The 12791-nt window shown below is 38.3% G+C and overlaps 1 protein-coding gene across 1 annotated transcript in view; it reads right to left on the bottom strand.

Annotated features, from left to right (window-relative positions):
* LOC101619947 (melanoma-associated antigen D1) overlaps window positions 1-12791 on the bottom strand; it is a 50222-nt gene that overhangs the window by 30275 nt on the left and 7156 nt on the right. Inside the window, exon 2 of the mRNA XM_012730366.1 lies at window positions 2741-2828. Coding sequence (XP_012585820.1) covers window positions 2741-2804 — 64 coding nt within the window. The 5' untranslated portion in view covers window positions 2805-2828. The remainder of the gene's footprint in view (window positions 1-2740; window positions 2829-12791) is intronic.

Genomic DNA, 12791 nt, shown 5'->3' with positions numbered 1-12791 from the left:
TTCAATCCCCAGCCCCGGAGGTGATCTGCATGGGCGTAAGAGACCTCTTCTGACCTGCCCACTGCTCCCCTCAGCAGTGTACTTCATCAATCTGTCTGTTCTGCTCCCTACTCTGTCTCTGGTGAAGCCTCTCACCACCCCTGAACCCAGTTGTGTATGAATTAATAAATAAATCTTAAAAAAAGAAGAAAAAGTTTGTTAACCACTGCAATTTCTTTCATATGGGAAACATTTTCCAACTCTGTGAAAAAATATGGGGTTGAAAGAACACCAACTTCTACCTAAAGGTTGTTCCACATTTTTGCAGCTATATGAATAAATAAATGATCAGGTGTGAATCCTCAGATGTCAAATAAGACTGGCCCAAGCATTAAAAATTTCTTTATACTCAATTATTCTCATACAGTTTTTCTCTATTATGGTTACTCTGATATATCATGCTTGGACAATGAATAAATATGAGGCTTCTTTCCACCATAAACTCTCCAGTGTCTCACAAATTCTAAATACTATGAGTTATAGTGGTAGGAATCATCTCTCTATGCTCTTTCTCCTCAAAGTTTTCTTCATATAGAAATCTAGCTGCATTCAGTCTTTCTCTTCAATCGGATTTTTATAAATGGCAATATTGTGTGCACAATAGATTTCCACAGAAAACAGAATATGTTAGAACCTTTCCCAATAAGTTTTCTTGTGGCCTGTATCATCATATGTCAAGTCTTCTCCACAGTGAAGGCTCTGACTAATAGGCCTTAGATTCTGGATCTTTAACAATCTTTGGAATTTGACTTTTTCTAAAATTTCCCTTTTTGAAATAGATCTTACTCTTAGTCCTATCATCACCTAAAATGGTACATGATATCACCCACATACATGAAAGCACATGTTTTGTGAACACAGGAAAACTGTTCACAAAAAAGAAATTAAAACATAAAAAAGTATATGAAACATTACCACATATTAGACATCAGTGAATGCAAATTAAAACAACCAGGAACGATAACTGTTCTTTTCTCATTGTCACTAGCAGTTTATGTGAATACCTATTGGGCTAAGTCTCCTTGCTGGTATGAATGTAAACTGGTACAAAGTTTCTGGAAAATATCTTTGCAGCACCTAATTATCAGCCATGGATTAGTCCTACTTTTTTGAGCAATTACTCTTAAAGCAATCTAGCCAACAAAATAGTCAGATATGTGCAAAATTGTTCAATGGCACACTTATAACAGTAAAAACTAGAAACATGCAAAGTGTCTCAAAACATGAAACTGGTTAAATAAATTATGGTAAACTCGATGGAATATTATATGGCCAAACCTTTGCTACTGATAATGGAGATGCTCAGAATTTTTAGAGGAAAAAAAGCTAGTGTTATGGGCTGAATGGTGTCCCTTCAAAACTCATGTGTGGAAGCCCTAGTCCTCAGTATCTCAGAAGGTGACATATGTGGATAAAGAGTCTTTTAAAAGGTAATTTAATTAAAATGAGGTCATTAAGATGGGTCCTAGTCCACTATATGACTGTGTCCTAATAAGAGATTGAGACACAAAGAGGGAAGATGATGAGACAACACAGAAAGAAGATACCCACACATATGCCAAGGAAGGAGGCCTGAAAAGAAACCAATCCTGTCAACACCTTGCTCTTAGACTAAGTCTCCAGAAGTGTGGGAAAATAAAATTCTGTTAAACCACATGGTCTGTTGTATTTTTTTATGGCAGTCCTAGTAAACGAATATAGTGGGCTGCCAAACTCTGTATGCTAGAAGGAAATATATCCATTAGTTAATATTTATTCTGGGTAACGAAATATAGGACCTTATTTTCTTCCTTATAAAGTTGTGTTGTGTTCTAAAAATATGTTTCTATCTTTATAATACAATATATGTAAAATAGATTAAGCTGCCCATAAGCAGAATTAGAAAATAAGAGAAAAATACAACTTTTACTTGATGGGGGAAAAAGCTGCTCAAAAGAAAATTAGTCAGGAAAACCAGCTTGCCTAGACCAGTGATTTCATGGTTTTGTCTCATGTTTAGGGGACATCTCAGCTCAGGGGCAGAAGACTTAGAGAAACAAAGTATGTGTGTGGATGACTTGTTTGGAAGGCACTTCAGAGACAACAAAACAGATTTATCTGAGCAAGGAAACAGGAAGTGATCTGAACAAATCTGTAGAATATGTAGAACTAAGACAAAAGTAAGATTTGCAAGAAGGTAGATAGCAAGAGATTAATTTTCAGGATACTGATGAAAGGAAAGCAATAAAAGAGAGAGAAGCAACTGGACAAGCAAAAGAAAAGGCAACCACAAGGAAAATAGAAAAGAAAGAACTCTCTCTCTGCCTTGGTCTTACAGCAGTTGCCAAATGGAGAGTTTCAGGGGAACAATGATAATGACCACAAATATTTAAAAAGCATGTACCAAGCACAGACACTTCACTGGAATATATTATGTAAATTCTACCTGGAAATCTGCAGAGATATGTATGATTATTCCAATTGCACAGATTAAAAAATGGGTAGTCACAAAGGGGAACTGACTTATCCAATATTTTAGAGTTACTGAGTATGGGAACTGAGAATCAATTCAAGTGTGTCTGGCTCCAGAGCACTTGTGTTTTTCACCAAGTCAGGGTACTTGTGGGCATTGACCAACCAAAACTCCAAAATTACCCTAAAACTATATAACTAAACTGCAAGTTCTCAAGCTCCAACATCTTATTCTCTCCCCTTTACTTACCTGAGAGAACTGCTTCCTGCATCTCTTTGTCTTCAGTGCTGTCTGAGTTCACCTGGGGATACATTTTGGTCTTTTTAGGTGGAAAATCCTGCAGTTGAGAAGGAAATAAAGCTCTGGGTTAGAGCCAGGGTACTGAATTCCCTAAATTCAGTTCTGAAAGGTAACAGCACAGGGACTGGGGGGTGTCCTCCTTTTTAAAATAACTTCTTATTGAAGTATGATTGCATTATAACATCACCTAAGTTTCATGCATCATCATAAATCAGTATCTGTCACTAAAGTCTGATTCTAGCCTTTACCACTCAATTGAGGGGTCCTTTATTTATTAGAATATCATAGAAACAGGCTGGGGTTCCTGTGAAACAGCACAGAAATGCTTGTATTCCCAAGAGCTAGGGAAAGGGGGTTGACCTTGAAGGATAAAAAGCTAACTTTAAAAAATATGGTAGCCTATTTCTCTGAGCATAATGCCTTCCAGCTCCATCCATGTTGCTGTGAAGGGCATGCGGTTATCCTTTTTGATTGCTGAGTAATATTCCATTATGTAAATGTACCACATCTTCTTCATCCAGGCATCTATTTTGGGGCATCTACGGTGATGGTGCAAGGGTGAATTGATGGTGGGCATTTCACGGGGAAGTCATACATTGTACAAAAATGAAGGATGATATAATGGAAATACTAAAATTTAAAAATAAAATTGCACATTAAATACGAAAAAAAATACGACTCATTTATTTTCTTCTCAGAAAAATGTTGTCCCATAGGTCCTCCCTGTTGTCACAGTGCGTACAGCACAGCACTGCAAGCTAGCCGCAGCTGCTTCAGTGCAAGTTTGATCCCCCAGCCCCGAAGGTGACCACATGGCACAACAGACTCTCCTGTCTCGCCTGCTGCTCCCCTCAGCAGTGTGTTTCAGTAGATCTGCCTGTCCTGCTCCCCACTCTGTCTCTAGTGAATCCTCTCACCGCCCCTGCACCTCTGGCCTGTACCCCAGTTCTGTATATCTAAATAAATAAAAATCTTTAAAAATAAATCAATAAAGATACTGACAAACTTTGAAAAAAAAAAAAGTGGCTAGCGATAGGGTTGAAAAAAAAGTTGTCCTATAATCCAGGGACAAACAAATCCAAAGGCTGCAGTGCACTGATTTGGTTAAACACAGAGCTTCAGGGTTGGGTAATCCTGAACTCAAATCCCATTACTATGTCACCTTGGGCAAATATATTTACTATCCTGAACACTGGGTATTTCCTCAGTAAATAAAGAAAATAAAACCCAAAAGATAATGAGAAGTGCTGAATCTAAATCCAATTTCAAAGAAAACATAAGGAAGAGTTATAGGAAAGATTCCCAGTTGTGGCAATTGACCAAAAGGTGTTTGGAAAACTCCCACTGGAGTTTTCATCCAAAAAATATCTTGAGGACAAAGAAGCAACACCTACCTAAAAATAATAAAAATATGGGGTAATAACAGTATTAAAACTTAAGGAGATTTTTTTAAGATTTATTTATTCATACAGAACTGGGTTACAAGCCAGAGGAGCAGGGGCAGCAAGAGGCTTCACCAGAGACAGAGTGGGGAGCAGAACAGGCCAACTGATGAAGTACACTGCGGAGGGGAGCAGCGGGCGGGCCAGAAGAGGTCTGCCACGCCATATGGATCACCTTCAGGGCTGGCACTGAAGCGGCTGTGGCCAGTTTGCATCACCAAGGGAAGGTTCACATCTGGAGATGTTTCATTGGAGAACCCAGAGAAGTCAATTGCAAGAAGGCAACTTCTGCACTGAGGGCACTTGTCCAATCCCCAACATTTTAACTTTCACTTGGTTGAAAGGAAAAGAAACAGAAATTAAACCTCAGGATACACAGATCAGGAAATCAGCAGGATGTAACCCCAAAAGATTACACTCTCGGAGGATGAATGGGAAACAAGTCATTTGGTAGCTCAGGTTGAATTATATCACTTGCTCTGGGATCCTTGAGCCTTGGACTGAATGAAGAAGCAAGACAGCCAGATCAGCTGATAACAGAAAAGACTTCAAACACTGGGGTTAGCAAACACAAACTTTAGCTATCTTACTATTGATAAGGAAGTAAATAATAAACTTGAAGATAATTCCAAGTAACAAGAAAGTAAAATAAACAGTTTATCACAATATAACCTATTTCGGCTACTAGAAAAAAAAGTTACCCCAATGAGAAATTCAAGGCAGAGCTTTTATCAGCAGATTGAGAGAATAATTTATGAAAAAATTGAGACATGTCAAAGGAAATTATGAGAGTATTGGTTAAAACAAAGGGGAAAAAGGGTGGAGAGTTTAGAAATGTTCTAGACTCACACTGCTCTCATTCACCAAAGATATCAGGGCCCTATAAAAATGATCACACTGAATCTTAACAACTACTCTAACAAAGCACAAAATACAGGATTTAAATTACAATCCATAAAATCTTTTACAGCCCTTTCTGCACTCAAAATTGGACTCCAGACCTGCTTTTTCTTTAAAACTAGCTAATGAAATCCCAGAGCCTAATTTTACACATGTGAATCTTCACAGTCAAAAAAAGAAACTCAAAAAGAGATGAAGGCCCATACTTTTTTCCCTGCAGTGATAGAGGTAGAAACCAAATTTGCGTCACAATTTTTTCAAATAATGTAAATTTTTAAAATGTTAAATGGAGGATTTTAACAAGAATGTCAATCTAATTGTCTTACAATATGAAGATTTATGAATATGCATAACTGTCACTAACTAGTTCTATTCTCTATTAATACAAATCTTCTCCCTGGATGTATTATTTAAGGAAAGGAATTTTATGAGACTTCCACAACTTTAGAAATTGAGGCCTTTATAAGAATAACTGACAAAGGAAAGGTATAATTCTAATTAGGTGTTTTACTTGGTAATTCATCAACCTGGTATGGAGGGTTATAATATAACAGATTATATTTAATGGCCCTACCAAAAGCACAGACTCACTCTACAAATATGCTACTTTACATGATGAATGGGAATTTGCGTATGTGATTAAGGATCTTGAGATGGAGAGATGATGTTTGATTATTTTAGTGTGGTCAACGTAATTATAAAAACTAAAATCAACCAACAACTACAAACTAGATACATTCACAGGAGAGGAAAAAGGAACAGGATCAAAACTGGGGTGGAAAGAGCACACCGGACTACAGTGATGGCACACAGGTGAGGTGGTGGTGGGAAGTCCGCAGAGATTACAACTGAGATGAAAAAATGCACAAAATGAAGAATGATGTGTGTGTGTGTGTGTGTGTATAAAGAACCCTCATAGGCAGAATTGAAGAAGATCAGAGTCAAAGAAAGAAAGAAGACAATGAAAGCAGAAAGTCAAAGAAAAAAAGGTTGAACATATGAAAATGGAGGAAAGGTTCATGAACCAAGCAATGAAGGCAGCCTCGAGAAGCTGGATAAAGTAAGCAAACATATTCTCCCCAAGAGCCTATGGAGAGAGCTTAGTTTTTCAGAACTAGTGAACTCAGAACTGTCAGATCATAAATTTGTACTTATTATCTATGTTTGCCACAATTTAGTATAGCAGCAATAGGAAATGAATACATCTAGTGATAAAGTTGTCATGCCAATTCTATGTTTGGAAACAGGATTAGTGCTCCCAAAATCATTTTGACAAATTAAAAAAGGACGACTGGTATTTTTCACTTCACCAATAGGCATGGATAAACAAATACAAAGCCATCATTCTGCTAGATTTACCGCTTAACAAATTGTTGGGTCCCAGCGGGATGAGCCTCCCCAACCACCCCCGGAGCTTAAGCACAAGATCATAATAGGAAGAAGACATCTTGCCACCTGTGTGAGTGGCTTAACCTTTGGGCAACTGATTAATATCCACCCTGATCGCAGTAGCACATGTGAGGGAGATTTCCTCCTGCCCCCAGGCCAACATCCTGGGATTAAGGGTATAAAAAGGAGGCTGGAAAGGATAAGAGAGAGAGAGAACGTTTTGCTGCAACCATCTACGTGTGCTGACTCTTCAATCTCGACGTCCCCCACGCAGACTCGTATCCCTGCCGTGCGGGCACAGCAACAAATAATTTAAGAGCATATGTTTCCTTTAAATTAACACATATCATGATTTCTATCCCACTGTAAGAAAAAATAAACTGAGAGGGATTTGCCCAAGGTCACTTAGCAGAGATTCTAGTCCTGCCCACTGACTACAAGTGTACTGCTCTTCCACTATTATTGCTTCTCAAACTGCTTAGGGTGTGCCGACGAGAGAATGGGACATCCACGTGTACTCCTCAAATGACCCACAATTGCACAAAGACGACCTGTTTGTGAGAGGCTCTATCTCCTTTCCTTCAAGTCCATGCTCACAGTCATCTGCTTGATTCCCAGCGACGCCAATACCAGAACTGACTTATCCTGAATGGGGGATGTGAGTATTCTTGTAGCTGAACAGAACAGATTAGTGTAGGATGTCTCCTCCCGCCTGCTCTTGCTCTCACATGCGTGCTCTCATTCTCGGCTCTCTCTGTATATATACATCTATATATTGGTATATGTATGTGTATGTGTGTGTGTGTGTATATATATATATATACATATTATATATATATGTTTGTATGTATGTGTGTATACACACACATACACATACACACACACATATATATATGACCTAGTATTATTTAATTAATTTATATTGTTTGTCAGCAAGTTTCTTTACAGCATTTCTCAAATGCTGACGACCAAATCCTGGGCTAAGAACTGAAATGGTCAGTTAACTGAAATGCCACCACCTGGTAGGCTCTTTTATTAAGTTCTCTGGAATTTTCAAATAAAGGTTATTTCCTTTCTTTGATAACTTCAAAAGTATTTGCACATCAAACACAGCTAATTAAAGCATGAGACCTCAGAGATATTTAAATAAAATTGTTTTAGAAAATAAATTGTACTTTATTTTATACAGAATGACATCAATTTAAGGAGGCATAAGGTCTGAAAGGGGGAAAATTACACTCATTCACAAGTTGCATTAACAAACCAAAACCACTTTGTGATAATTCGCTGAGCCAGATAGCCATGATTCATGCATTTTTAAATATAAAGTTTACATAAAAACTCAACATCTATAAATAAACAATTGGACCTAGAAAAAGAGGTCAGCAAGGTGAATGGATCTCAAAACAATACAACATCAATCACATCAACACTAACTGTAACTTTTAAATATTAGCAAGAATAACAAAAACTATCAGGTACATAGAAATATGTCTCACAAAATACATACGAGGCCCCAATGGAGACAATTAAAAAAATTTTCTCAAAAAGCATTAAAAATACCTAGATAAAAGGAGAGACAGATCACTTACTGTAAATATTTCACTTGCTTCTATAATCCATAAATAAAATGCATTTTGGCAGCCAACTAAATGGGAGAAAATAACTGTAAATCATGTATCTGATAAAGGGTTGATATCCAAAACTTAGAAGGAACTCATACATTTCAACAACAGAAACAAACAACCCAATTTATAAAATGGGCAGAAGATCTGAATGGACAGCTCTCCAAAGACATACAGATGGGCAGTCTGATGATACTCAACATCACTACTAGGGAAATGCAGCCCCGAACACAATGACTTATCACTTCACATCAGTTAGAATGGCTATCATAAAAAAAAAAGAAAAATAACAATTGTTGGAAGGTATGTGGAGAAAAGGGAATTCTCACATACTGTTGGTAGAAATGTAAACTAGTACAGTCATATAAAAACAGTATGGAGATTCCTCATAAAATCAGTAGAAACTACCATATGATTGATAATTATCAATAAGTGGCAAGAAAGTATCTAAGAAGATTTGGCACCCAATTATAAAAACTTTAAATATGACGGGAATAGAAGAAACCTACCTCAATATTATAGAAAGCATATGTCACAAACCAACAGCCAATCTAATACTGAATGTTAAAAAAATTCAGTTTTCTCCTTAATTTCACAAACAAGGCAAGGGTGTCCATTATCACCACTTCTGTTTAAATTAGTACTAGAGGTTTTGGCAAGTGCTATCAGACAAACATGGGAATAAAAGGAATCTAAGTCAGAATGGAAGTGAAACTATCACTTATTATAGATGATATATCTTCTATGGGACATCCTAAACACTTAAAAGTTATTAAAAACAGTAATGGAGGGCTCTCCCTGGTGGTGCAGCGGGTTAAAGCACCGCATTATAAAACTCTCCAAAGCCACTGCAGCAGGAGTTCGATGCCCCTCCAGGGAGCTGACCTACATGGCGTGGCGGACCTCTCCTGACCGCCCACTGCTCCCCTCAGCTGTGTATTTCAGTGACCTGCCTGTTCTGTTCTCCACTGTGTCTCTGGTGAATCTTCTCACCTACCACACCTCTGGCCTGTATCCCAGTTCTGTAAGCATAAATAAATTAAAATTAAAAAAAAAAAACAGTAATGGAATAGGACAAAGTGGCAGGTTACAAAATCAACATATAAAAATCCATAGTGTGGCCCTCCCTGGTGGCGCAGCGGGTTAAAGCACAGCACTGAGAATCTAAAGCCACTTCCACATGGGTTCGATTCCCGCCTGCCCCGGAGGTGACCACATGGTGCGGCAGACCTCTCCTGACCCGCCCGCTGCTCCCCTCAGCAGTGTACTGCGTCGATCTGCCTGTTCTGCTCCTCGCTCTGTCTCTGGTGAAGCCTCTCGCCGCCCCTGACCCTCTGGCCTGTACCCCAGTTCTGTATGCACAAATAATAAATAAATCTTAAAAAAAAATCCATAGTGTTTATATACAAACAAGAAGCTAAAGAAATTAAGAAAATAACTCCACTTATAATTGCTTCAAAAAGAATTTAATAGCTCAGAATCAGCCAAAGAACGTAAAAGACCTAGACAACAAGAAGTATAAGATGTTACTAAAGGTTTTAGACAGCAACATACAGAGATGGAAGGATATTTCATGCTTATACAAGGGAAGACTCCATATAATCAAAATGACTATCTTGACTATATTGCTATATAAGTTAATGAAATCACCATCAAAATATAAACAATATGTTTTGAAAAAAATTTGAAATTTATGTGGAACCACTAAAGGCCTTGAATTGTAAGCGCAACCATGAGAAATAAAGGAGACAAATTAAGATAGTTCATTATCTTACTACAAACTTTACTATAAAGTAACAGTATTAAAAACAGTATGTTACTGACATATAATGGATCAATGGGACAGAAACAAAAGACCAGAAATTATGCATCAATTAAAATTTAAAATTATATATCAGTTAAAAATGTGCCCTTGTGGCCCTCCATGGTGGCGCAGCGAGTTAAAGTACAGCACTGAGAAGCTAAAGCCACTTCAGCATGAGTTCGATCCCCACCACGGAGGTGACCCACATGGTATAGCACACCTCTCCTGGCCTGCCCGCTGCTCCCCTCAGCAGCGTACTTCGTCAGTTGGCCTGCTCTGCTCCCCACTCTGTCTCTAGTGAACCCTCTCATCACCCCTGCACCTCTGGCCTGCACCCCAGTTCTGTATGCATAAATAAATATTTTTAATGAGATAGCACTTCACACCAATAAGAATGGCCCATATTTAAAAAAAAAAAAAAGACTAAACTAAAACAGCAAATCTGGCACAGATGTGAAAAAGGAGCCTTTTTGCACTGCTGGTGGGAATGCAAACTGGTCTAGCCACTATGGAAAGATATGCAGGGGTCCCTTAAAACATTAAAAAAATGGATCTATTTGATGACCCAGTAAGTCCACTCCTCAGAATCTACCCAAAGAACACAAAGATTCTAATACAAAGGAAACTTGCAACTCTTGTGCTTATTGCAGCATTATTTACAAGAGACAACATATGGAAACAACCTTAATGCCCCAAAATGAATGAATGGATCAAGATATGGTACACACACACAATGGAATAATACTCAGCAATCAAAAAAGATAAACTCATGCTATTTGCAGCAACATGGACTGAGATGGAAGAGATTTTGTTAAGTGAAGTAAGCTAGAAAAAGAAAACTATCACCCACAGGGGGAAATATAGGGAAACTGAAGAAAATGTCACGAAAAAGACAAACCTTGCAAGGTAGGCCATAGATCTGAGGCATACAGTGGGGAGGGGTGAGGAGAGGAGTAAAAATAGGAGGGAAGACCACAAGGGCCAGTGGTGGATCACAGATGCTACCGTGGTGGGAGAACTACAGGCATTACACTTGAAGGGAGAAATCCAATACTGTCCAAAAGTTAGCAACCATGTAAGAAAATACACACATATATTTTTACAATATGCTCTTCTCTGAGGGTTAAAGTGATCAATATTATAGCACAAATTTAACTACATATGAAACTATTACTTTCTAATTGCCTGCTTTCCCTAGCTTTACTAAATCACAGAACAGCCTCTCAACTGCCCACTTTCTCAGGTACTTCCCAAATTCAAGGCTATTCTGTAGAAGCAGCTATTCTAGGTGTTCTCAATAGTCTTGTTCTCTGGTCAAGAGTATTCTCATCCATTGCCAGATTAACATCTAAAATTAACATGGCACCTTCCACCAGACCTCATCTGAACCCCTAGGATGAGGTAAGGGCACTCCACTGCCAGCACCACATGGTAGCTCTCTTATCAGTGTCTACCTCACCCACCAGATTCAGTAGAAGATACACTGAATTCAACAATGAGCACTCATTATCCAGCAGAGTGCAGATCACTGCATTTTAATAAAACTTTTTGCAAGCTCCCAACCAATGTAAATTAGCAAGTGGTGTCCTAGCACTTGGCAGACTGTGCACAGTCTCTTTTCTCACCTTCTATGACTTCTCCCTTTGTTCCTCACACTATCAGGGTCCTGGAATATAACCAAAGAGCATATATATTGGATAGAAAATTACTAAGAAGATACATCAATGATAGTGGAAGTCTTGCTTAAGCGACTTAACATGATTCTTGCTGAAGCGAAGTCAGGATAATCAGACAGCAAGTGTGGGGATTTTCCAAAATTGACTCAGCCAGATTCTTTCTAAAACTTTGGCAGGCAGGTAAAACATGCCCAAGGTTGAGGTCTAGTAGAAAAGAGGACTCAGAGGAGCAAAATCAAGTTAGGTCAAAAAATGAATCTGTTAGCCCTTTCCACTTTCCTTGGGGAGTATTTTTCCACTGAAATATTGTCTATTTTACCTGTGCCAAAGAGATGGCTCCTGAATTTGCATATGAACATGCAGATTTACAGACACACAACACTATGCACATATGTATGCATAGATGTATTATGTATATATTCTATTACACAAGTATTTTATAATAAGCTATATTATATATATATATTTGTTATGTAATAGGCTATATTTTATATATGTTATATGTGCAGTGTAACCACCCCACCCCCTCCTCCTAACCAATGCATCATCAGTACATCACTGGACATGGTGGAAAGGGGGTGTAGATGTCATCTGCATAAGCAATTTTATTATTTTGCCCTAACAGTCTTCAGAGTAAAATCCCACTTTTCTTATCTGAACTTCAGGGCAATGAACATCCGGGCTCCTACTCATGTCTCAGTTTCATCTCTTCTTCCTAAAAGTACTTTGTTCCAGTTATAACCAAGTACATCAATGCCTATCTTTGACTACACCAAGAGCCCCTTCCGACCTCTTCTAGTTTCCTTTGACTGCAACACCCTGCGTATTCTCTACCTTCACAGCTCCTACACGCTTCCAATATGAAGCATCTGCCCCTTTCTAAAGCATTTTTAGATGATCCCTCCATGTTCCTTGCCACCCTTTTGCCTAAGCTACCATAGCACCCTTCAAACTCTCCAGACATTGTTTGTTTACTCATACCCACTGTAACAAATTTTCAAAGACACACAAGAAGTCAAGTTTACTATTCACACTCCCTGTATTCAGCACAAGACCAGATATGCGGTAGTAAGTGTCCTATAACTGTCTGTTGAATGTAGAACTACACAAATAAATCAGAGCCATGCCTACCTACTTTTCAAGAGCACTTGTGAAGTCATTCAA

Source organism: Condylura cristata, unplaced genomic scaffold, assembly GCF_000260355.1.
Source record: "Condylura cristata isolate star-nosed mole 26May11 unplaced genomic scaffold, ConCri1.0 scaffold00027, whole genome shotgun sequence".
NCBI classification, from domain to species: Eukaryota; Metazoa; Chordata; class Mammalia; order Eulipotyphla; family Talpidae; genus Condylura; species Condylura cristata.
This window is presented reverse-complemented; position numbering and strand designations above follow the sequence as displayed.